The sequence below is a fragment of the Schistocerca americana genome, chromosome 8 (assembly GCF_021461395.2).
Source record: "Schistocerca americana isolate TAMUIC-IGC-003095 chromosome 8, iqSchAmer2.1, whole genome shotgun sequence".
NCBI lineage: Eukaryota > Metazoa > Arthropoda > Insecta > Orthoptera > Acrididae > Schistocerca > Schistocerca americana.
Genome location: NC_060126.1, coordinates 100,700,225 through 100,724,979, shown reverse-complemented (window position 1 = coordinate 100,724,979; position 24,755 = coordinate 100,700,225). Strand labels below are relative to the sequence as shown.

The window sequence follows — 24,755 nt, the reverse complement described above, 5'->3', positions numbered from 1 at the left end:
GTATGTCCAGATTCCCAATGAAGTAGGCCTCAACTTGATATTAAACTTTTCAGTGTGGTTTCTGGGATGTTAATTTTCTTGATGTACCAGTACTGTATTACCTCATGTTTGGTTCTTTATTATGGCAATGCCATACATGCCAGAATACGAAAAAATGGGCTTGAAATGCAGTGCACTGTTGAAACTAGCCAATAGTGTGGAATTGAATGCTACATTTCAAATAAATTGACTGCCTTGGAGGGAAAGATGAATAAAAAGCAAATTTCTGTAGCAAACTGACAAATATATCTTCATTGTTCTGCAATGCAATTAATGCTTGACAGTCAGATAGTTGGAAATAAAGTAAAATCTGAAACTAATAACATATTTTAGCCTCCTGTAATTATGTGAATGTGTTTTAATTCGTTTGATAGCTCCCAGCCAAAGAAATCTGTTTTGTTTTCATTTGACATGAGAGCAGTAAACGAAGAGGAAACAGCAAAATCACTAAATGTAAACACGGGTCACGTGGAGACTACACCCCCCCCCCCCTCCCCCACTATAACGCAGACTTCTCTGCGCATCAGCCCCTGATCTATGATCTTTCTGAACTGGGGCAATACTAAATAGTGGAAATACCCCCCCCCCCCCCCCCCTACCGCCCCACCTCACTCGACCGTTTGAGATAGGATGTCAAAAATTTAAAAGGAAACTACTTTACAAAAAATGTTCATTTTGTATTTGTAGTACACAACTTTCTGAAGAGTGTGATACATAAAACATATCTTCGAGGAAATGTAAGACATGTTATTTGGTCTTAAGCTTGCCAAAGTGCAGTGCCACACTCTTCACACACCATTCTTCTACCGCACATCACTGTATTTCACTCTGTGGAATTCAAACACGTATATTTTGTAACGGATGCCATAAAACTATATTCAGGACAGTAGAAATTGAAATGTCCTGTGGTGCCTCTCCTGCTCTCAGTCAGCCGGCTTGATATCCTGCCCCTCTTAAAGAAAATCTCGCAGTTAATACTGGATAGGATTATTTGTAACCAGGAGAACAAGAACGCTTCAGAAAATTTGCACTCTTTATTGCCCATTAACTAATAACTTGCTGTTGTGCGTGACATAAAATTAAATATAGGATACATAAAATCAGTAAAGACAAGAGACAAGCAAGACGTTAACATTTCTTCAATCCTTAGGTCCTGGTGTTTTCTTCTCTCTAATCTGGCTACAGCTTTACATGGCGTGCTTTCCTTTCTGCGAAAGAATCTATTACCTCATCAAAGTTTGTCAAACATTTTGCTACATGAAAAACCAAAATGTCATTGTCTAAGACCGGAAAAGCTGTTAATAAAAATAGTAGCCAAGACTGGTGTGGTTTCTCGATTTGACTACATCTATTTCGTCACAGTCTGCTAGATAAAACAAAATAGGCATTTCTAATATTTCAGCTACTGTAACACACACCAAATAAGTGAGACTGTTTTGGCAATAATGGTCATTTTTATAACACGACAGAATATAGTTCACAAAGTACCAATATGAAATGCTTATTTGGTCTATTATAAGCAAAAAGCTTTATGTTAGAAAATAGTTTCACATTTCATTCATATGCTCCAGTTTCTCAAGCATGAGATCGAAAAGTAGTAGCACAAAATTTTTGTATACATTTGGAATCGTCATATCCTTCCATAATTTGTGTGATGTCACCATTTCTCTGGGTAGCATGTGGCTGCTTGCTGCTGCTGCTTACACAGCCGACAGCTACGTTTCTGTAGCCAGAAGCAGGAGAAGGTACTACTCACACGTGACTCAACTGCGCAAGTGCATGAGGCCGCTTGTAACTGCTCAAATGAATCTGATATAAACAGTTGTGACATCACACTCATCGGAGGCAATTTCTTGTTATGAAGCATTGCATAGTCTTCCTAAAGTCTTTTGATGCATTTTGCTGTTGGCTGACGCTTGTATGAGCACTTTTTTCTTATATAGCGCATTTCATTTGCAACTTAAGTTTTATTTTTGTTTTATCTTTCATTCATGTTTTATTACTGCAGTATTATTCTGCAGTAGCGGGATACAATAATATTCTTTGTTAGAGTATCGGTTCTTACCAGTCAAAATAACATCTCCCGGGTTGTATACACCCTGATTATAGACAATATTTTACATCATTTAATACAGGAAAAGCTGTTACTTTAATGTCTCATTGGCAGCTGAATTTTTTACATGGAGCATCAGAAAAGAAGAATCATTAAGCTGCACATAGTGGTCAGTAAAACCAGAAATTAATTTAGTCACGTCCTTAAAACCACCAATAATTATAGCTGTGTATCTTGTGGGGGAGTCAGCAGAAGAGGATGTGATATTCTGATACATACATTGTGACACATAAGCCACACTGTAAAATGTTCTATCTTACTTCTGAATATGCAAACAGGCTGAGTGGCAAATTAATGATGATTGCTTTGAGTGCTCAACACAGGAGACACAAAGGTATTGCCAGGACTACTCCTGTGACTTCAGATAGGGCCACTCTTGCTCTCTACATACATAAACAGTCTGACAGACAGGCTGAATAGCAATCTGTGACTGTTTGCTGATGGTACTGTGGTCAAGACAATGTTTATCTTTAAGTGACTGAAGCAGCACAGGATGACTTTGACAGAATTTTTATTTAGAGTGATGAATGGAAATTTGCTCTAAGTGTGTAAAAGTTTAAATTAATGCAGATGAGTACGAAAAACAATTCTCTAGTGTTAAAATAAAGTATTGGTTGCATTATGCTTTGCAAAGTCATGTCAAGTACCTACATGTAATGTTGCAAAGCGACAGGAAATTGAACGAGCATGTGATCTTGATTGTAGGGAAAGTGAATTCTCGACTACAGGTCATTGGGAGAATTTTAGGAAAGCATAACTCATCTACAAAGGAGACCACATACAAAACACTTGTTTGACCTGTTCTTGAGTAATGCTTGAGTGTTTGGGATTCCTGAAGGGAAGAAGACATTCTTTTCGCGAAAAACCATCAAGAAAATTCAGAGAACCAGCATTTCTGGTAGACTGCAGAACAATCATCATTAAAAAATGTGAAGGTGTAATATGGAACTTTGTCAAAGTTAGGCCTTGGTCAAATTTTATTTCATCAAATCTAGCACCTCATCTTAGATTTGAATAAAAAAAGCATTTGTCTACTGTTACCTGCAAGGAAAAATATAACCGTTGGAGCTGATGGCCATTTAATGTAGCATTTATAAATATAAACATGTCCGCAAAATTCACGAGTACATGAAATGCTGGTGCATGCACAGTGAAGGAACTATAATGAAATATTTGATGACAGTGTAATAACCCCTTCTGCATTACTTCAAAGATCTATATAAAAGAAATAAGATAAATATTTCACCAAATTTCTTTGTCAAAGAAAATCTGATAGTGTAATACCCTGCCAAACACACACACACACACACACACACACACACACACACACACAGAGTATAGCTATACGAAAAGCTAAGCTTTCACTTATAACACTGGTGGTCAAAAATTTTTTAATGTCTTTCTTTTCTTCCAAGGCTGTGATTAAGCAGTAATGTAACATAGCTCATTCTTGAGTAAAAGCACATTTAGTTTGAAAATAAAGCTTCCCTAACCACCATTTGCAATATTTTGCCACAACCTGTTGGAAAAGTAAGCAGTTGTGATGTCACATTGGTCAAAAGCAGTTTGTCATTATGAAGTAATGCATGTCTGGTACCGAGCGCCGCGGGTTTCAAATCTGCGCCAGACGGCATGGACCTCGATTGCTAATAGAGGTCTCTCCAGCCATCGCACCATAAGCCGTGGCTGCGCGCGCACTCCTGGCCCGCGTATAATGAGAGGGCACCACGGTGGAGCACGTAGCCCCAGCGGCCAATAGCAATGTATTCTATCAGGTATTTAAGCCGCTGCCCTTCGCTCAGCAGACAGTCTGATATTCACATTAGTCTATTGACTTCTTGCCTACAGCCGGCATGTTTACTTGGTTTCCGTGAATGAGTGGACATTGGGGATTTGTGAGGTTTTGCTTGTGACCCCATTTCTATTTGCATGTTGTTGGTCGTGTCGGTCCTTCCCCGTTCGTTTTGTTTGTTCGCGGGCTGCTCCCATTTGGTCCCGCCGCGCTTTCATTCTCGGCAACCCTACGACTGGAATGGTCACGGTTACAACAGCATAGTCTTTGTCCTAAGGCCTTCGACACATTTTGCTGTTGGTAGATGCTTATGTGTGCACTGTGTTCTGTTGTAAATGTTGCGTTAAGTTCTTATCAGTAAAATTACAAAAAATTAACTGAAAATTAAAACAATCCCAGTTTTTTACAGATGAAAAAAATTTACAAATTTTTCCCATGTGTCCTGGCTGTGCTGGGGTGTATATACCCTGAATAAGTGGTGTGACGCAGAGGAGACAGTGTAAGTGGTACTGGACTGGCATGAGGCATAGATCTGGTAATGAGACAGTTCAATTCATGGTCACATTAATGTATACATTAATGTATATATCGAAATAATTAGTAACGAAGTGATCAAAGACAATTTATTTCCTTAACTGGGTTGAGGCACTTACTTTCCTTCTTCAGAAGGCTATAACTATTGCATTATTTGCGAGGGTCAAAAATAATTTGCATGCAGCATATTGCTGTGGTCAAGTGGTTCATAGGGCCTGTACAAAAATGATATAGAGAAGCCATACAACAAATGCAGACATCATGCCAGAACTGGAAATGTGTAGATGGAAGCTCCCGTTTTGGCATGATGTCTGCACTTGTTGTATGGCTTCTTTATACCATTTTTGTACACACACTATGAACCACATGACCATAGCAATATGCTGCATGCATATTATTGTTGACAGTCACAAATAATGTGATACTTATAACTTATTGAAGAAGAGCACTAAGTGCCTCAACCCAGTTAAGGAAATAAGACTTCTGTTAGGCAACTGGTTGCTGATTATTTCAATATATACATTGATGTCGTCCACGTAGGATGATACCACGAAGGAACAGCACTCTTGGTACTCTGCTTCTCTAGTGTGTTAAGGCTGATGTCCCAAGCAGTTTGACAGTACACTTTTTCACAAGGTAATTTATGTTACCCTACTTGTTTCTCGTCTCTCAGCAGTGTTGCCTCAATGTAACAGATATGACAGAGGCCGTTGCAAGACATTTCGAAGTTGTGTAACATGTCATGATTTTTTTAAAGCATCCTTCAAAATTGTGCAGGTGATATGCACACTATTGAATCTGATTCATAATTCATCTGGAAGTTCTCAACGATTCCATTCCATTTCTTCAAAATATCTATCTTGTGCAGCTAGGGGTGTCATCCCCCTCTCATGTCTTTCCTCCTGGAGAAGCCAAAAAGAGACTACAATAACAGTTCATTGCATAGCTACATAAAAAGTAGAGATTACTGCTCCCTTAGCTTGCCATAATACCAGAAGTCAAAGAAAATGATATGGAGAGAGAGAGAGAGAGAGAGCAATATTCTGGCTCTGGAGAAGAAGAATGACAGTCCAAAAGCCTGCACAACCAGTCAACAGTACCTAAATGTTCCTGTCTGCCACTTATTGCCTTATTTTGAAGGGAAGTAGTGGCATGTCCTTTCAGTCATGGTTTATTTTCAACCAGCACTTTTCTTCATTGTAATTGTTTATTAACATAATCATCATGTTGACTGGAATACTCTCTTTCAAATTCTAAAGGTGGCAGGGGTAAAATACAGGGAATGAAAGGCTATTTACAATTTGTACAGAAACCAGATGGGAGTGATAGTCTATTGCACACGTTATTAAATCTGTACATTGGACAACTAATAAAGGAAAAGAAAGAAAAATTTGGAGTAGGAATTAAGGTCCAGGGAGAAAAAAATAAAGGACTTCGAGGTTTTCTGATGACGTTGTAATTCTGTCAGACACACCAAAGGACTTGGAAGAGCAGTTAAATAGGGTGGATAGTGTCTTGAAAAGGGGCTAGAAGGTGAACATAAACAGAAGCAGCAAAACAAGGATAATGGAAGGTGGTAGAATTAAATAAGGTAACGCTGAAGGGATTAAATTAGGAAAGGAGACACTTAAAGTAGTTGAGTTTTGCTATTTGGGCAGCAAAATAACTGATGGTCAAAGCAAAGAGGATATAAAATGTAGACTGGCATTGGCAAGGAAGGCCTTCCTGCAGAAGAGAAATTTGTTAACATATACACTTAAGGGTCAGGAAGTCTTTTCTGTAAGTATTTGTACAGAGTGTAGCCATGTATGGAAGTGAAACACAGATGATAAACAGTTGAGACAAGGTGAGAATAGAAGCATTTGAAATGTGGTGCTACAGATTAATGATGAAGATTAGATGGGTAGATCAGGTAATTAATGAGGAGGTACTGAATAGAACTGTGAGAAATTCGTGGCATAACCTGACTAGAAGAAGGGATCAGTTGGTAGGACACATTTTGAGGTATAAAGGGATAACCAATTTAGGGTTGGAGGGATGCATGGGGTGTAGGTTAGGGTTAGGTTAGTGTTGTTTAACGTCCCGTCGACAACGAGGTCATTAGAGACTGAGCGCAAGCTCGGGTTAGTGAAGGACGGGGAAGGAAATCGGCCGTGCGCTTTCAAAGGAAACATAAGGCATTTGCCTGAAACGATTTAGGGAAATCACGGAAAACCTAAATCAGGATGGCTGGAGACGGGATTGAACCATCGTCCTCCCGAATGCGAGTCCAGTGTGCTAACCACTGCGTCACCTCGCTCGGTGTGCATGGGGTGTAAAAATTGTAGAGGGAGACCAGGAGATGAGAATACAGTCAGCAGATTCAGAAGGATGTAGGTTGCAGCAGTTAGTCAAAGATGAAGAGGCTTGCACAGGATAGAGTAGCATGGAGAGCTGCACTAAACCCATCTTAGGGCTGAAGACGACAACAACAACAACAACAACCAATTCTTGTCCACAAGCAGGATATATAGAATTTATAGCAAGAATCAACATTTGAGCAAAATAAGCATAATGAAGACAAAGAACACATCCTGAGCTCCTAAAATAAGAATGAGCCATGTATATCCGAACTACGCATTACACGTCACTGATACTGACCTGGATAAAACAATTCTTTAAACAATAAAACTTAAAAAAACATGCACCTCAATTACATAAAGAAGAACAACTTTGCATAGTAGTAAATCTGTATTTGTTTATTTCATACCTTTCTTACTATATCTCTGAAGGCAACAAGTTTCCCTGCCTCAGTGCCCACAAACAACAACTGCTGCTCGACAATATCTGCAGCCGTGTTTCTGGAGAGAAAGAGAGAGAAAATAACATAACCTATATTAACTCTGTAGTTTACATTTCAATGGAAGACAGTCATTGTTAAGAAATGGATTATTTGTATTTAAAAAAAGTGTGAGGCATCTTCAAATGCAGCTTTACCTGTGCCCAATGGTGACAGAAACAAGTCCTTTCAGATTCTTGTGGGCCCAACGAGCAACATCTGGGGTGTGTGTTGCAGAGAAAAGTGCACGCCGAACATTTTCTGAATCACAGGCTCGGTAGATAACAGCTAGCTGGTCACGGAAGCCATCTTCACTGGCCTCAAACAGCTTGTCTGATTCATCAATGACCAACCATTTAACACTGATAACAAATATATGTTTAGTGTAAAACATGTTTCAGTTCAATGAATCATGACAAAGTTATAAGCTACTCCAGTTAACCTTCAAATATGTTACATTAAATATATTTACTGAATTCATAAAAGAAATGTTTTGTTAGATTCAGTACAATACTTGTAAAATGTGGAGGAAACCAATGTAGTATTGCAATAAAAATTGTTCCCATAACTTACCTACAGCTGACTGGTTTGGGGAGCATAGAAACACACAACAGAAAATAGTATTTACACTAGCTTTTGAGTTCTTGCTCTTTCTCTAGTAGAAGTATACACAACCACAAAGACACCCAAACGCAGAGACCCATGACCGTGGAGAGACACTGTTGATTATCGGTAGCAGTCACCTATACAGGTGAAGGTTGAAGGTGGGGAGGGGGTGAACTAGTGGCTGCACAACAAAGTGAAAGGAATTCAGAGTGTAGAGCATATAAGAGGTAGAGACAAGGAGAGGGGAGAAGGGAGGGGAGGAAGGGAGGAATGGTGAGGAAGATGGAGATGAGGAGGGAGATAGTGAGGGAAGAGAGAAAGGGATAGGTGGGGGAAAAGGAGGGAGAGAGGAGGTAGGGGGAGAGGGAGAGAGAAGGGCATGAGGGAGAGAGGAGGGCATGAGGGAGAGAGGAGGGGGGGAGGGGGGAGGGAGGGGGGGAGGGAGGGAGGGAGGGGGAGAGAGAGAGAGAGAGAGAGAGAGAGAGAGAGAGAGAGAGAGAGAGGAGGGCATGAGGGTGAGAGGGAGAGAGAGAATACCTGGATTGGGGGGGGGGGGGGGGGGTAACAGTGGTAAGAGAAGGCAGTACGTAAACTTGACGGGGAACGGTGGTGTGATTAAAAGAGAGAGGGGGCAACAGGTAAGGTGAGGTAGTGGGAAATTCGTTAGCAGAGATTTAGGCTAGGGAGACTGTGACAGTGCAGGATATGATGGAGAGAGAATTCCCATCAGTATAGTTCAGAAGAACTAAAACTAAGTTAGCACAGTATGGTGCCACGCAACTAACACTGGCAGTACCACAGATAAATTTACAGATATGGTCTTTGAAAGTGAAATAATTGTGGGTTAGGATGTGGATAGATAGGAGAATTAGGAATCAGATGTTGGAGGACATTGGGAAATGACATGCAGATGGGGAATGATTTATATGGATGTTGCATCCACAATGACCAACAAGAGTCTGGTGATAATGGGAAAGTAACTGAAGAAAGGTGGTAAATGGTGAAGGAAGTGAGTGGTGTCTCGAATACAGGCTAGGAGGTTATGGACAATAGTTTGGAGGTTTGGAAGACAAAATACCACAATTGCATTGGGTTTGTGGAGTTTAGAGAGTGGGTAAATAGTAGGAGTGCAGGGGGTTGCTGGTGACAAGAGGGAGATGGATTCAGATGTTAGGCTTTGCATTGGACCTAAGGCCTCAAGGAGTGGCTGGTGATCATGTTGTACTTCTGAGATGGGATCATGGTTGTGAGGTTTGTATGCACAAGGGTCAGAAAGTAGGCAGGTACCTTCAGCGACTTACTCACTACGATTCATGACCACTGTCGTGGTGTGTGTGGCATGCCGGAAGGACAAAAAGGTTCGGATTGATTGTCAGGTTACAGATAGTTGTGTGTTTCTTAGAGTGATGTTAGACTCATTGGGGAGGGATTTAGGACAGGAATGTGAAGCCAGGTTGCAATTGAGGAATTCCTAACAAGGACAACTGGATGAAATAGGAGGAGGATCAAGTCTGGAAAGAAATTGGAACTGTTTTAAACACGGTTCTATGTTGTGTTTTGGTTGATTGTTGTCAGTGGAGTGTGTAGCAAAATGTTACCCCTGTAGAGAATGAGTAAAAGAAAGAAGATCCTATAGCAGTCTGGCATGGGTGAACCTACTTCTTATGGCTAAAGGTGAGACCACTTAGGAGGCCAGAGTTTTGAAACAAACGTTGACAATGATGTTACAGGGTGGATGTTTAGGAACAGTGTGTTTCATGGAGGGTGGAGGAAGTTTTTGGGGATGTGGAAGGCAGAATAAGTCAGAAGGCACAGTTGGGGAGCTATGAGATGTTGGCAGGGGGGGTTAGATCAGGGTGCCTTGCTGACTTACCCAATTTTTCATTCCCACTCTTCTCATCACCCAGTATCACCCTGGCCACATTCTTCACCAGGGCTTCGACTACCTCTCGTCGTGTCTTGAGACGGGTTGGCATCCTATCTAAAATCCTACCCACAGCACCCAAAGCTGTATTCCATCACCCACCCAACCTACAGGATATCCTTTTCCAATCCTATTCCAATCCTGCTCCCAATTGTGCACCCATGGGGCATTCCCTTGTGGTCAACGCAAGTGAAAGACCTTCCCATAAACTCACCCACTACCTCCAGTCATTTCCTACCCTATAGAAGAGAGGACCATATGTGAAAGCAGTCATATTTTATATCAGCTAAGCTACAATTACTGTGCAGCATTTTATGTAGGCGTCACAAGTAACTGACTTACTACTACCACGAACTGCCACTGCCAAACCGTGGCAAACTGCAAACTTTATCATCCAGTTGCCCGAAATGCTGCACACTGCACTACAAATAAATTCAACAGCTGCTGCACTACATGGGCCATTTATATATTCCTTTCTAGTGCTAGTTTCTCTGAACTACGCAGGTGAGAATTTGAACTATGCAGGTGAGAATTCTCTCTCTAGCACATTACGCACTCTCGCAACCCCACCGGCCTATACCTATGTTAAGCTGTTTCCCACTGTTTCATCTTACTACTCCCTTCTGTCTTCTGTCCATACCACTCCTTCCCCATCCACATCAAGTACAGCCTTCTCTCATCACAGTCCCCCCACCCCTCCCCATGCAAGCATTCTCTCTCAGCTCTATCTCTCCATTTCTCTTTCTTCCCTTTTTTCCATCACTCTCCCTTTCTCTCTCCCCTCCCTGTCTCCCTTCTCATCTCCACCTTCCCTCCTCTCTTCCCCTCCCTCTACCTCTTATATTCTCTAATCTCTGAATTCCTTTCATCTTATTGTGCAGCCACTTAGTCATCTGTCAAAATTCCTGCCTCACACTAACTCGCTGCCCCCTCTGCCCTACCCCCTTCCCACCTCTATCTGTGCAGACACCTGCTGTCGATAATGTACAGCCAGTCTCGTCACAGCCGCAGGTTTGTGTATTTGGGTCTCTGTGTTGTTGGCTGTGTGAATGTGTGTACTTCTAGAAGAGAAAGGGCAAAAAACTAGTGTAAATACTGTTTCCCGTTGTGCATTCCTATGTACCACACGTCAGTCAGCTATAGGTGAGAAGCTGGCTTTCCTTTATTTTACCTGTTACTCCATCCAGGAATTTCCATTGCTGTTATGCTCCCATAACTTATATGATACAGAATGAATGTTGTTTTAAAACTAAGAACATGACGCCATCTGTTGCAAAAGAATGTTTCTCGTAAGTGGCTATTACCTAAGCAAAATAAAACTCATTTGACAATAAAAAATTTACAACCTAACACAAGAAACTGCAACTTACTTAGCAAAAATCAAACTTTCCTTCTCATAATATTGTAAACTTACTTAGCAAGTGAGATAACAGGAGGATCTTGCTGCAGCAAATACACTAGCCGATTTGGTGTAGTGATAAGTATATCTGGAACACAAAATGGTGTGTGAGAAAGATGATTTACATAAAATTTAGTCCAAAAGGAAAAAGTGAAAATAAGCATAAATTGACAACATTTAGGAAAATTACCATGTCTTGGCACATAATATACACATATAAAAATAAAGTTGTTACAGACTATTGGAGAAACTGACAGTTCTGAAATAATCCACAAATGGCAATAATTCAAACACATGTGAGAAATGTGGGGGAGGCAAGGCTGGAGTTACAGAACTGAGCAACGAACCATCCCCCTACAGCAATTGATTCTCTTGAGTCAAAGTTCCTCTCTTTTCTAATTCCTATCTCCTTCCTTCCCCAGTTGAAGCAGTTTGTAGAAAACTCTTCATGATTTCCCAGCAGATCTGTTGAATACACAGCTCAAGGGTCTGTAACCAAGTTACATAAAATTCGCAGAATCAAATAATGGAGCATTTTTTCCCTCGAGCTTTTATTTATTTAAACTTTTCCTTCATTTCACAAATAATTGCTGCTTCTTGAAGCCATTACACAGTGATCAACTGTGTAGATAAGTACACTACATTACTGCTGATCACAGGATGATGCCTTTAAAAAGCTTACACTAGTTGTGAAATAAAGGAAAAGTTTAAATAAATTGCAGCCCGGGTGAAAAAACTGCACATTCCTTTAATAATTTTATGGCTTGGGTAACCTCTATGAAGAAGACATAATACCACAAAATGTCTTTGAGGCTACTGCTTCACATCGTTAGGCAGTTACTGCCTGGTTACTGCTGCCAACACCTGCACTGTCTTTTTATGGAGGCTTTTTTCATGACTGTGTCGCTTCTAGATGGACGACTGCATCATGTCCTATCACACAGTCCTATAAGGATTAAACAGGATATTATCTTCTTGTATACGAAGCAGTGTCCTGAGACAAGCAGTGTCCTGTGATAAGGCAATATTCCACAGCTTTATCTGGGTGGCCCAGGCATATATGATGACAGTGTCCATCACATCGATATTGAGGCATACAGCATGTCAAGTCAATGTAAGACATTTCACACAAAAACACAGACATGCACGCACGCACACGCGCGCGCGCGCCAACACACACACACACACACACACACACACACACACACACACACACACAAATATCCTCTACGTATCTGTTTTCTGAGGGAGGTTGAGATCGTCTAAGGAAGACCCAAAAAATTCCTTGGTGTCACGGGGTGATGAAAGATACATTTAATATTATTCTGTTGAAGACTCTTCCAACTATTGCAGAAATACCACCAACACAAGGTGAGAAATATGTGACAATGGGGGAGTCCTTTCTTCCAGTTTGTTCGATTGGCTGGACTAATTTTTTGTCGAATTAGTCACTGTCTCATGTTCTCAGATGTTGAATCACATTGAGAAGGCTGTCGGGATTGGTCATGAATGTGCTCTGTGAAGCAATGTCCACAATAAATCTCCACATTGTGTAGAGTTGTAACCAACTTATAGCCTCCAAATGCAAATTGGTGCGAATCGACTTGCAACACATGCTATGCCCCAGCATTCCTTTGACTTTCCTTTCTACCGACACTTCTGGGAATGGTAATGTATCATTTTTCCCGACATCCATCACAAACTAGCCATTTGGACTGACTGCAGATATTGAAGAAACATGGGTAATCTTTCTGTTCTATGAGGCCACACCACAAATGTATCCTTCATGTGCTGCCAAAAGTAGAAAGGTTTTAAGTCCGCCAACTGTAGTGCTTTCTCTTCAAAGTATATAATAAAATATTTAGCCATCACGGGAGACAGAGGACTTCCATGTTGACGCTGTCTACTTGCTCAAAGTACACGTCATCAAATAAAGGCAGGTTGAAGTGAGCGTGTTTAAAAAGCATCATAATGTCCTCCTCAAACTTGCTGCCAATGAGTAATAAAGAGTCCTGTAAAGGAATTTTGTAAATAAAGATACAATGTCAAAACAAAGAGATCCAATGGTTGCAGTATTAACTGCTTTAGGTGGCCTATAGAGTCTTACGAGTTCCCGATGTGGTCATTGGATTTGGCTCTGAATGGTCCAGTAAGTGATGCAAGACATTTAGCTACAATGTAGGTCAGGCCTGACCAAGATTTGCAATCCCGGAACATGCTCATGTTGCGCAAGTGTGACCGAGTCCGCTCAGAGCTCCGGCTACTCCCATCACTGTGCTATTTTGAGAAAGTGTGTGAGTGAGATGGCCATATGCTGAAGGCTCACATATGGGGAACTTAGGAAGATGTGGTTGTGACACAGTGCAGTTACTTCTAAGAGTTGAATATTGCAGCATAATTTTATAATCAAGAGTTTATCAAGTGTTTATTTTCAAGTTTTTATTTTTCTGTGAAGGAGTAAATTTTATTACTTGATTAAATAAGTACATTAGATAGTGCTAATAAGGTAAGCAGAACTACAAAAAGCTTTACATACAACCATTTAACATTACACTGTGATGTTTATATTTTAGAATCTGTAATACTTCTGGAGCTATTGTTCGCCATATAGCCAAACACTTGAGTTATGCAGAGTAAAGTCTGTTATACCCGGATGGTGGCAGAACTTTGGCAGATTCACAGTAGTAAAAAAAACGTTTGGGCAAATGTGTTGAATTAAACATTGATATAACTTCAGTGTCTTGTCTGTGCAGTTGAGTATATTGCTCTTGGAGTGATATTTTGTAATAGTCGTCTGAATTCCTGGTGTGGACAAAAAAGTTAATGAGCTGAGTGCTATCTGTACATCTTTCACCTCAAGTTGGAATAACATTAGCAAACAAAAGCAAGAATGGTCCAACAAATAAATCGAAATTTGTCTTCAGTTGTGCAATGTCTTGGAATATCTTTGGTAACACATGATGAAATGCCTCATTTATTGAAATATAGTCAGTCATATCTGGTCTGTAAATTACTGCCTTGAGTTAACAGGAAATGTCTCATGTCATGAACTTGAAGCTGATTTTTCCATAGACTTACTTTGTGTTTTATTGCATCAATCTCATCTGACATATTTGTTACCAAATTATTCTCCCCTAACATTAAGACACTTAAATGTATTCAAATAATTGGTGAAGTCAACTATAAAAATTTTGATAATACAAACTCAGTTTCTTCCCTAACTACCACTTCAGTAGACACAGCACTCACTGTTGTTCATCAGGAAAGAAGTGCAACATATTGTCTTTGTAGTGGGCATTGTGATGATGATCTAGTAAATGCTTTTTTTTTCAGCTTATAATAGTGTGATGGCATATTAAGCACACTGTATGACATCTAAACGATACAGAAGGTAAGACTATTTCCATTTGACATTGAAAGATGTGGCTTTTCCACTCTTTTCCTTCTTATACAGCTATGCAATCACCACAGTATTCCCAAAACAGAACACAAATCTGATTTAAGAAAACTATTATTGTCAGCAAACTGCCTAGCTACTACTTTGCACTGGTGGCAATTGGCTACAGCTTTCATTTTCCTCTTCCTTCTCATCCCTTAGCCACATTCATCACTGCGCTCAGAGCACTAGGGAAACAGCTCGTGAAGTGCTATTTGGCAAGGCCTGATAGAGGTGCACGTCCCGTATTACTTACCATGGGGCAAAGGGGCATCTCATCATTGTGAATTTTTGGCACACCAAAGAGTCTTGGAGTAACAGCAACCTGTTCATGCAAATTCTTAATGATATTGAATGGAAGTGAAATCTTCTTTAGAAGGGTCTGGGATTCCCTCTGGATCTTTCCATTCAGGTAATTGTTTAACGTACAGTACGCAGGACTGTTAAATAATTTAAACAGCTTGCAATTACAATCAGTATGTGAAACAACAACATGGGCATTGTCAGAAGAGACCTCAACAGATACAACATAACATTTTTCTTCTGTTCACCTGTGAGCCTAAGGGAATTGTTGGATTCTGTCAAAGACAGCCTTGGCCTCAGGAAATAAGGCACTTATGTGACTCTGTGTGAATGTGGCATGTCATACACTGGCTGGACATACTGTGTGATCTAAGACTGTTGTGATGTCACACACAAATTCCCAGGCCAAGCAGACAAATCTAAAATAGCAAAGCATTTCCTCATCGGATGATGTATCAGAAGACAAGATGATATCCTCAGTTTCATCCTTCTTGTATTGTGTGTTAAAGGATGAAGTACATAACCACGGGGCAAGTAATCTTACACACACACCAAAAAAAAGTTTTGCATCAACCCGGTTCCCAGAACTCCCGAAGATAGAAGTTGACTTTGGATATTGTATCACAGACACAGTCCCTTTGACTGTTCACAGATGTCACTAAACCCATCCAAAGATTTAAACAACCATGCATGAGTAGCGACTATTAGACGGAGGGGTCCAACAGCTGATCAGTTCCACTCATTACACCAGGAAAAAGGTTCACGGCTCATGTTGTCTGTAGTTCAACCATGCTTAGACGGTCAATACCGTGGTTCGATCGTGTCCACATTGTTACTTTGTGCCAGGAAGGGCTCTCAGCATGGGAAGTGTTCCGGTGGCTTGAAGTGAACCAAAGTAGTGATGTTCGGACGTGGAGGAGATACAGAGAGACAGGAACTGTAGATGACATGCCTTGCTCAGGCCGCCCAAGGACTGCTACTGCAGTGGATGATCGTTACCTATGGAATATGGCTTGGAGGAACGCTGACAGCAACACCACCATGTTGAATAATGCTTTTTGTGCAGCCACAGGGCGTTGTGTAACAAATTTTGTGCAATAGGCTCCATGATACGCAACTTCACTCCTGATGTTCATGGCGGGGTCCATCTTTGCAACCAAGACACCATGCAGCACAGTACAGATGGGCCCAACAACATGACAAATGGACCGCTCAGGATTGGCAACATATTCTCTTCACCGATGAGTGTCGCATACGCCTTCAACCAGACAATTGTCGGAGATGTGTTTGGAGGCAACCTGGTCAGGCTGAATGCCTTAGACACACTGTCCAGTGAGTGCAGCAAGGTGGAGGTTCCTTGCTGTTTTGGGGTAGCATTATATGGGGTTGATGTACGCTGCTGCTGATCATGGAAGGTGTCATAATGGCTGTATGAGAGGTGAATGCCATCCTCCGACCAATAGTGCAACCATATCGGCAGCATATTAGCGAGGAATTCGTCTTCATGGACGACAATTCACACCCCCATCGTGCACTTCTTGTGAATGACTTCCTTTAGGATAACGACATCACCCAACTAGAGTGGCCAGCATGTTCTCCAGACATGAACCCTATTGAACATGCCTGGGATAGACTGAAGAGGGCTGTTTATGGATGATGTGACCCACCAGCCACTCTGAGGGATCTATGGTGAATCACCATTGAGCAGTGGGACAATCTGGGCCAACAGTCCCTTGATGAACTTGTGGATAGTATGCCATGAGGAATACAGGCATGCATCAATGCATGAGGACGTGCTACTGGGTATCAGAGGTACCGGTGTGTACAGCAATCTGGACCACCACCTCAGAAGGTCTCGCTGAAAGGTGGTACAGCACACAATGTGTGGTTTTCATGAGCAATAAAAAGGGCAGAAATGATGTTTATGTTGATCTCTATTCCAATTTTCTGTACAAGCTCCGGAACTCTCGGAACCAAGGTGATGCAAAATGTTTTTTGATGTGTGTAAATATGAACTCTCAATTCCAGCAAAGTACAGTGCCTTTTTTATAAAATACATAGTGGAAGATCCACCTGGCTGGCAATCTCAGTTTGGCTCCTGACCACAGGGATGCGCAGCAGCCGCAGCAGCAGCAGCAGCACCACCACCACCACCACCACCAGTGAGCTGATACACATGCAGACTCCCACTGCTTGGGTCCCAGTAGGGGGCTCTGGGTGCAGTACTGCCATCCATCTTAGTCAGTATGCAATATTCCTTGCAGCAGCATTGTACAACAGTATTTTTTAGTTTGCAGCAACTAAATTTCACTATCAGCTACATTAAATCGTTTAAATGATCATTACCTGTGTGTGTCGCATCTGCTTTTGTAGAAACACTGATGCATTTTTGGGAGGCGAGAATAGCTGACAGCCTCAGCACCTCCACCTGCCTCCCCTATGTGAAATGTCGAGTTATATTGTGTGAAGAGTAAAATCAAATTATTCATTCTACTACAGTATCATTAAAAACTCTTGACTTTTGACTTTTGTCCTGAAAGGACTCTGAATAATCCACCAGAAACTTGCTCCCCATCCCCAGTTCTGCCAAAAATTCAGCCACTGTGTCACCCGTTGACATGACGACATCTGGCGATGAGCCTCCACTGATCAGGCACAGATACCATGGCATGTGGACTGCAAAAAGGAAATTAAGAATTAATAGGTAATACTCTTCACTGTGTCTGTTTCCCTCAACAGTGACCTCACTTTCGCACTATAGTTGGGACTCTTTTTTTTACATCACACATGTAATGAATGCTCTCTTTATTGTATGCTCACCTGACAGCAACAACACAAAAAAGTTTGATTTACTGTCAGTGAGGATACCAATACAATTAGGATATGGCATATTGCTGGGAAGCAGAGCTCAATGAGGCCCCATGCAACCATATAAGCTGCAGCAGATGCTGAATGGACTGCTTAAACTCTCTGGTGCCAAACGGGCTATAAAGTTTGGTGCAATATGCAATAACCTGACCACTCACGACATGAAACTGTTCGAAATATACCATACTAGCCCAGTGTTGACAGCCTCACGGTGTGTTTGGATTTTGGAGTTGGCTATTAATTTCTTTAGAGAGTTCGTATGCTACTATCGACGGATTTTCCTGTGTTAATGGAACGGAGGGTTCACAACTCCTTCTGTGAAGTCACTTGTCTCCATCTCCATGAAAGTGCAAACTATGAATGGAACCTTATTTTCTCCATCTAATCTGTCAAGGTTGCAGGCCAGAAACCAAGCACTGTTTTATGAGACCTTCATCTGGTGGCTGTAATGGATAGTATATGTTTGTATCTTGCAGATACAAAACACTTCTTATGCACTCTGAACAGATCTCAACTCTATGGTGGAGTTTTATAACTGTTAACTACTTGCATTCAATCATTACAAGTACAGTTGCAAATCCTTGCCACTGTGACCACGATAAGCAAAGAATAAAAAATAATAAGCAGAAAAGTAACAGCAAACCTGGATCCAGAATTCTCCAAGCTGACCACAGGGTCAGTGATATTACAATAGCTGGCACAACAACTTGCACTTCATAGTGCCGACACCAACAAGAATAACATTCAACAACAGCAACTGGTTCGCCTGTCATAAACTCAGGACATGGCAATGAACTTATTGTGGATCCTGCCACTCCTACCATTAGATTTGCAAAAGAAGAGCGATAAAGATGTCTGTACCACTTGCAACAAATATATTTGACGACAGCTTGTAATGCTCTCTGTTCCACTCTTGGGTAGCAACAAAAACATTCTTTGTTTAGGGAAAACTACTTTGGTTGTCTTATTCAGTAATTACTTCTTACAAGAAATTTGTGAGCTGCTTTCATAACACCATCGTCAGAAGGGCCACTATATACTATATACATTAGAATTTCATCAGCAGCATAGCAGCCTGACCAGTTGCATTGCTCTTGGCTCACTATTCTACAGGGTCTAGACCATGAATCGAAATTAACAATGTTTTATGTACAGCTTCTCATCAGAGTTGCCACAGTTCAAGTGGCCTAGATCAGGTAATCAGAGAGTTTGGTAAGAAGCACTGAAATCTGTTAATCCATCCTTTTAACATATCTGACAAATGGTGCAAGTATTTGAGTTGCCACATGCAAATAAGCAGCATCTTCATGAGAAAGCACAAGTGGAGATAGTGAAGTCCACCTACAAGTTGTCACCACAAAGCATTTCACATTCAGATAACTCTCAGTGTCATTCACTGTCACTTTCTGGGATGTTCACATTTAGATCAGATATTTACTTTATAGGAACACAGAGAGAAACAGACAGTTAAGGTCACAGTGCCTCTTTTAGTCCTTATGGATCTGAAAAGAGCCTATGACATTATTCAACAAAACACGTTGCAGATCAGCAAGAGATGTTAAAGTTATACAGAAATTCTATACAAGCTGTACTATAGTTCAATTCTTTTATCTTGGCGGCTCGCGCATGCCCGCCCAGACGCTGGAGATTGCTGCGTTGCCAGTTGCACACGACGCATGCGCCAATAGAAGCAGCGCCATAGTATAGCATAGTTCGCAAGCTTACGTGTAGGGGGGGGGGGGGGGGGGGGGGGGGGGAGCGCGCAGTTCATGAAGTAAAGCCACCACGGCCGCATTAACCCTTTCACTGCTACAAAGACGTGCTCCCTGCATTCCGCGCTGTGGGCGATTTTGTCACTGCACTGCTCGCCTGCGCAGACACATTGTGTTCCGACTGCTTTGACACTCTTTATCATTCGATTTCACAAAAACTATTTGGCTAAAAATTAGATTTTTACCTATCTTCTTGACTGATACCTTCCCCTCATAAATGACTTAATTTTGTTTCGATGTTCAACCCAGTTATTATGCAGCATTAAATATAGTAAACCCTTGCACGGAATTTTGAAGAGTTTGCAGAGGTAAAAGTCCATAAGAGTATACTTTCCGTATGGTCGATTTTAGTTGCCACAATGTTGAGAATGAAATGTAGACAAGATACCTATATATTTCATTTAATTTAAGTACCACATAAGTGTTGTATGTAATATTGAGAAATATTCCACCTTTCGCGACTGTAACAAAAGTTTTACTTACACTGGGCACGTTTGGCTTTATTTTAAAGCACTTCAATCAATCAAAAGGAAGTAGACAAAATACATTAAACAAAACTGTGGGCTTACAAAAACATTAGGACTTGAATATACCGTCTGTCAGTGAAGTGCTCAGAGCTATGTCAAATATAATTTTGTGTGTGGCACACACAAACAGCATTTATTTGCTAAAACACTGATGAGCCAACAGAAACGTTGAATATTGTGCTACCGCAGCACAAAACTACGAAAGGTGACTTGGCAATGGAGGACACAAAATACAGTCCTCTTATGATGCTTCAAAAGAGAGAAACGCGTCTGGTCTAAATAAGTCACTTATTACAGTTGCAGAAGAGGGATATATTTCAATACCATTGGTAAAACTGCGACTGTGGAACAAAAACAAGAAATAGAACATGAATACCATTGTGTATGTGCCATAGCTTTCACCGATGGAAGTGCTTTAAAATAAAGCCAAACGCGCCGTGTGTATATAAAACTTTTATTACAGTCGCGAAAGACAGAATATTTCTCAATATTACATATGACACCTATGTGGTACTTAAATTAAATGAGATATTGTTATACAGTAAATATTATATGAAATTTAGGTATCTTGTCCACATTTCATTCTCAACATTGTGGCAACTAAAATCGACCATACGGAAAGTATACGCTATGGACTTTTACCTCTGCAAACTCTTCAAAATTTCGTGCAATGGTTTACTACATTTAATGCTGCACATCAAAACAAAATTAAGTCATTTATGGGGGGAAGGTATCAGGCAAGAAGACATGCAAAAATCAAATTTTTTGGCCAAATAGTTTTTGTGAAATTGAATGATAAGTGTGTCAAAGCAGTGGGAACACCATGTGTCTGCACAGGCGAGAAGTGCAGTGATGACAAAATCGCGCACAGCGCGGAATGCGGGGAGCACGTGTCTGCAGCAGCGAAAAAGTTAATGAAGAGGCAAAGCACTAGAAATTTCATTCAAACGAATAAAATTCGTGAAGTAAGGCACTCCAATATTGTTTTTAAATAAAGAAAATATTAAGCGCCGCACAAGATTTGAACTCATAACGTTGCACTTGGCAGCCCAACACCTTAACCGTTCCGCTACCTCAACTCATCGAACAGTGTGACCCCATAAGGACTCTAACATCTCACGCAACTACTTATAAACACTGTTGGTATGACTATGAATTACTCACGCTTCGTCGGAGTACAATAGGAAATAAACAATTACCGCTGTTCTTTATTGCGAAAAAGCAGTTCGTGAGATTGAAACAAACACCTTTCCTTGCTATCGCCTGAATTAGGAGTCTTATTGCTTGTTTTGGTTTAATTAATTAATAGAATATGAAGCAATTGGTATAAAGAATGCTTTTTCCAAACTTTCTGTAAAAGAAAGTCTGTTATCAAGACATTGCTTTTGTTCTATTACTTTATTTATGACTGAACGTTTCTAAAACTGAAGACACTCGTCCATGCTCTGCACTGCTGTCGAGATCTGGCAACGTCGTTCTCTGTTCATTGGCTGACTGTGTTTTGTGACGTCAGATGTGCAGAACGAACCTAAACTCGGCCGCCAAGATATATGACGCGCACTTTAGTAAGGTTAAAGCGGGAAACTTCATTTCCAAGTCATTCCCACTCTTCAAAGGACTGTGGCAGGATGCTTTGTGTCACCAACTTTATTAAAAATCTTCATCACAGAGTACCGCCTCGGACTGGAAAAACTGAACCACATCCTTCGCCAGTGCTTTGATTACCTATCATCATGCCCGGACACAAGGGACATTCTACCCAAGATACTTCCCACCCCTTTTAAAGCAGTGTTCTGTCGCTCACCCAACATCCACAATATCCTAGTCCACATGTCAATTACCAGATCTGCTGCAATCATTGGACAACTTTTTGTATTGGTATGACCACCAACCAGCTGTCCAAATGGATGAATGGCCACCACAAAATTATGAGTAAGAGCAAAGTAGACCACCCTGTTGCACAACATGCAGCAAAACATAACATACTTGGCTTCACTACCTGAGCCATCTGGATCCTTCCCTCCACAACCAGCTTTCCTGTGTGCAGATGGGAGTTATCCTTCCAACACATTCTCCACTCCTGTAATTATGCTGGCCTCAACTTAATGGCAACATTCTGTCCCTACACCCTCTGCCTAACAGTTTCCGCTTGCTCTGGCCTATGGCCTATCACCTCTTCCCTATTCTCGTCTGCCACCCTGTTTATTTGCCAGCATCTGCCAACGCACCCGCCCATCTTTCCCCACTGCTCTTCTTTTTTCCTCACATCCCTGCCCCACAACCTCCTGCTGCTGCACTTGTTGGCATTCTAGTTCCTGCACACTCTGCCACACAGCATTAGTCTCTCTTCCCACTCCCCACCCGCACACTACTATCTCATCACCTTCCCCACCCCCTCCAGACTGCTGCTTGCACTTGATAGTTGCATTCTGGCCCGAGATGCCGGGGTAAGCAGTCATGTGTGCATGAAGTGTGCTTGCCTGTGTGTATGAATGGTGTATGTTTGTCTTTTGCTGATGAAGGCTGTGGCTGAAAGCTTTATGTAAGAGTCTTTTAATTGTGCCTGTTTGCAACTTAATGCATCTTCTTTATGGCAAGTAGCAATCCGTCTTTTCCTATGTTGTTGTTATTCTTATCTGGAGTTTCCACCGTTTCATGAAAAATCTAATTAGAGGAAGCCCTAAAGATCTAGAGAACAAAGGTGTGGTGAAATGGGAATACTTCAGAAGGTACCATTTTAACATCATTCTTTCAGCTGATGATCAGGTTATTGTAGCTGGAGATAACAGTGGTGCAGCTACATGCTACAAAAAAAGACAAATAATGACTGAAAATTAACATTCAGAAAACTGATTAACACTAGGAGGGGAAAAAATATAGAAAACTGGACTGCAAGATCAAAGGCTGTGATATTTTCAGATACTTGGGAGTACTCCTATCATCCAACAGCAGAAGCACAGTCGACATATGTAACAAAATATGTCAAGAGGGGAAAAGCAGTAAGACACCTCAACTCTGTTTTGTTCTGTTCTAAGGGATAGTAATTCGACAAAATGGATGAAAAAAATCATCTATAAATCCACTGATAGGAGTTATTGCCATAAATGGGGAAGAGACATGGGAGCTGAGTATGAGGCAGACAAAAAGAGAGAGACAGGTTACTAGCGCTGGAAATGGAATTTGGACAGCAAGTTGTGGCATTTCAAGAAAGGATTGTGAACAGGATAATACACTAACAGAGACCATGGGCATCAGCAAAATGATAATCAATCCAATGGAAACAAAACAGCTATTGAGGCCCCTTCATCTAGAAAGGATGAATGATGAGAGATGGCCAAAATGAATTTTGAAATGGATTGCATGAAAAAGAAAGCATTCACCTAGAAAATGGAAGTTTTCTACAATAGAGGGGCAGTGAAAGGCCTCAAGGAAGTAGACTGGCTGAATAGAAAGAGGTGGAAAATGAGAAACGAGAAGTGGTGATAACCATAAATAAGACTCCTGATATGATTATGAGAGAACATTGGTGCCATCAGACAATAATTGATTAAAAACTTACCAAACCGCTTAGAAGATTCTGGACCGAACTTCTTCACAGCTAGACTGGCTTTGCTGATAATGTGGATCCTTAGGTTTCTCCCTTCAGACAGTTTCAAACATTCTCTGTGTAAGAGAAAGCAAATTGTCAATGCAAGATATACTGTACACTTCTCATACTGCGTCAATGATTTACTTTATCAGTTTTAATACATAGGTAAGTTGCTCAAATCCTGACAGTCGTCATAAGTGTAAAAAATGTATGTGCAGGGTGTTTCAAAACGAATACATAGGTTTTAGGGCTTTGTAGCAATTATTACATACAACTTACAACCACAAATAATAAATCAAAAGAAAGAGCAATTAAGTTTCGCTGTGTGCAGAAGGAAGAGTGTGGAACAACCAAGAGTGTCTGAAGAACATTTTGAACGAGTGGGAGTGTTTCGTGTGTACTCCCAAGAAATCAGTTCAGAGGGCTAGTCATGAATTACCAATTCCAGTGACATCCGTGTGGAGACTTTTAAGGAGATGCTTACAACAACGTCCTTATTGTTTGCAGTTGTTACGAGCTCTACAGCCAACAAACTACGGTTTGTGTGTGAACTTTGCAAACAAAATGTTGTTGCATGACGATGCAGATTTTCTGGATTGTGTCATCTTCAGTATGACATTTCAACTAGTGGAAATGTGAACACACGTAATGTGCACATTTGGGGGGGGGGGGGGGGGGGCAAATTCCCACGAGATGGCACAGCTGTAATGAGACTCCCCTAAATTGAAAGTTTATTTGTGCCATCCATATGACAGCGGAAAATTTGTGGGCCTTTCTTTTTCAGTGAGGAACTGTGACTGGTGTTTCTTATCTTGCTATCCTAGAACTACAGGTCTTTCCTCAACTGGCAGAAGCTGAACCACGGAACTTTATTTAGTAGTAAGATGGTCACTGGCATAGCTCAATATGTGACTAGTTTAAACAGCGTTGTATCCAACTGCTGAATTGAGCGCAAAGGGCTGGATGACAGAACTTGTTTTGCATGACCTCTACATTCACACACGATCTAACATCATGCAGTTCTTACCTTTGACA

At 41.0% G+C, this 24,755-nt stretch overlaps 1 protein-coding gene across 1 annotated transcript in view; it reads right to left on the bottom strand.

Moving 5' to 3' along the window:
- Nucleotides 1-24,755, bottom strand: part of LOC124545340 (probable ATP-dependent RNA helicase DDX52) — a 56,386-nt gene that overhangs the window by 13,172 nt on the left and 18,459 nt on the right. The window contains exons 5-8 of the mRNA XM_047124239.1: nucleotides 23,691-23,794; nucleotides 11,241-11,313; nucleotides 7,455-7,658; nucleotides 7,228-7,318 (exon numbers count right to left, since the gene is read on the bottom strand). Of these exons, the coding sequence (XP_046980195.1) occupies nucleotides 7,228-7,318; nucleotides 7,455-7,658; nucleotides 11,241-11,313; nucleotides 23,691-23,794 (472 nt within the window). The remainder of the gene's footprint in view (nucleotides 1-7,227; nucleotides 7,319-7,454; nucleotides 7,659-11,240; nucleotides 11,314-23,690; nucleotides 23,795-24,755) is intronic.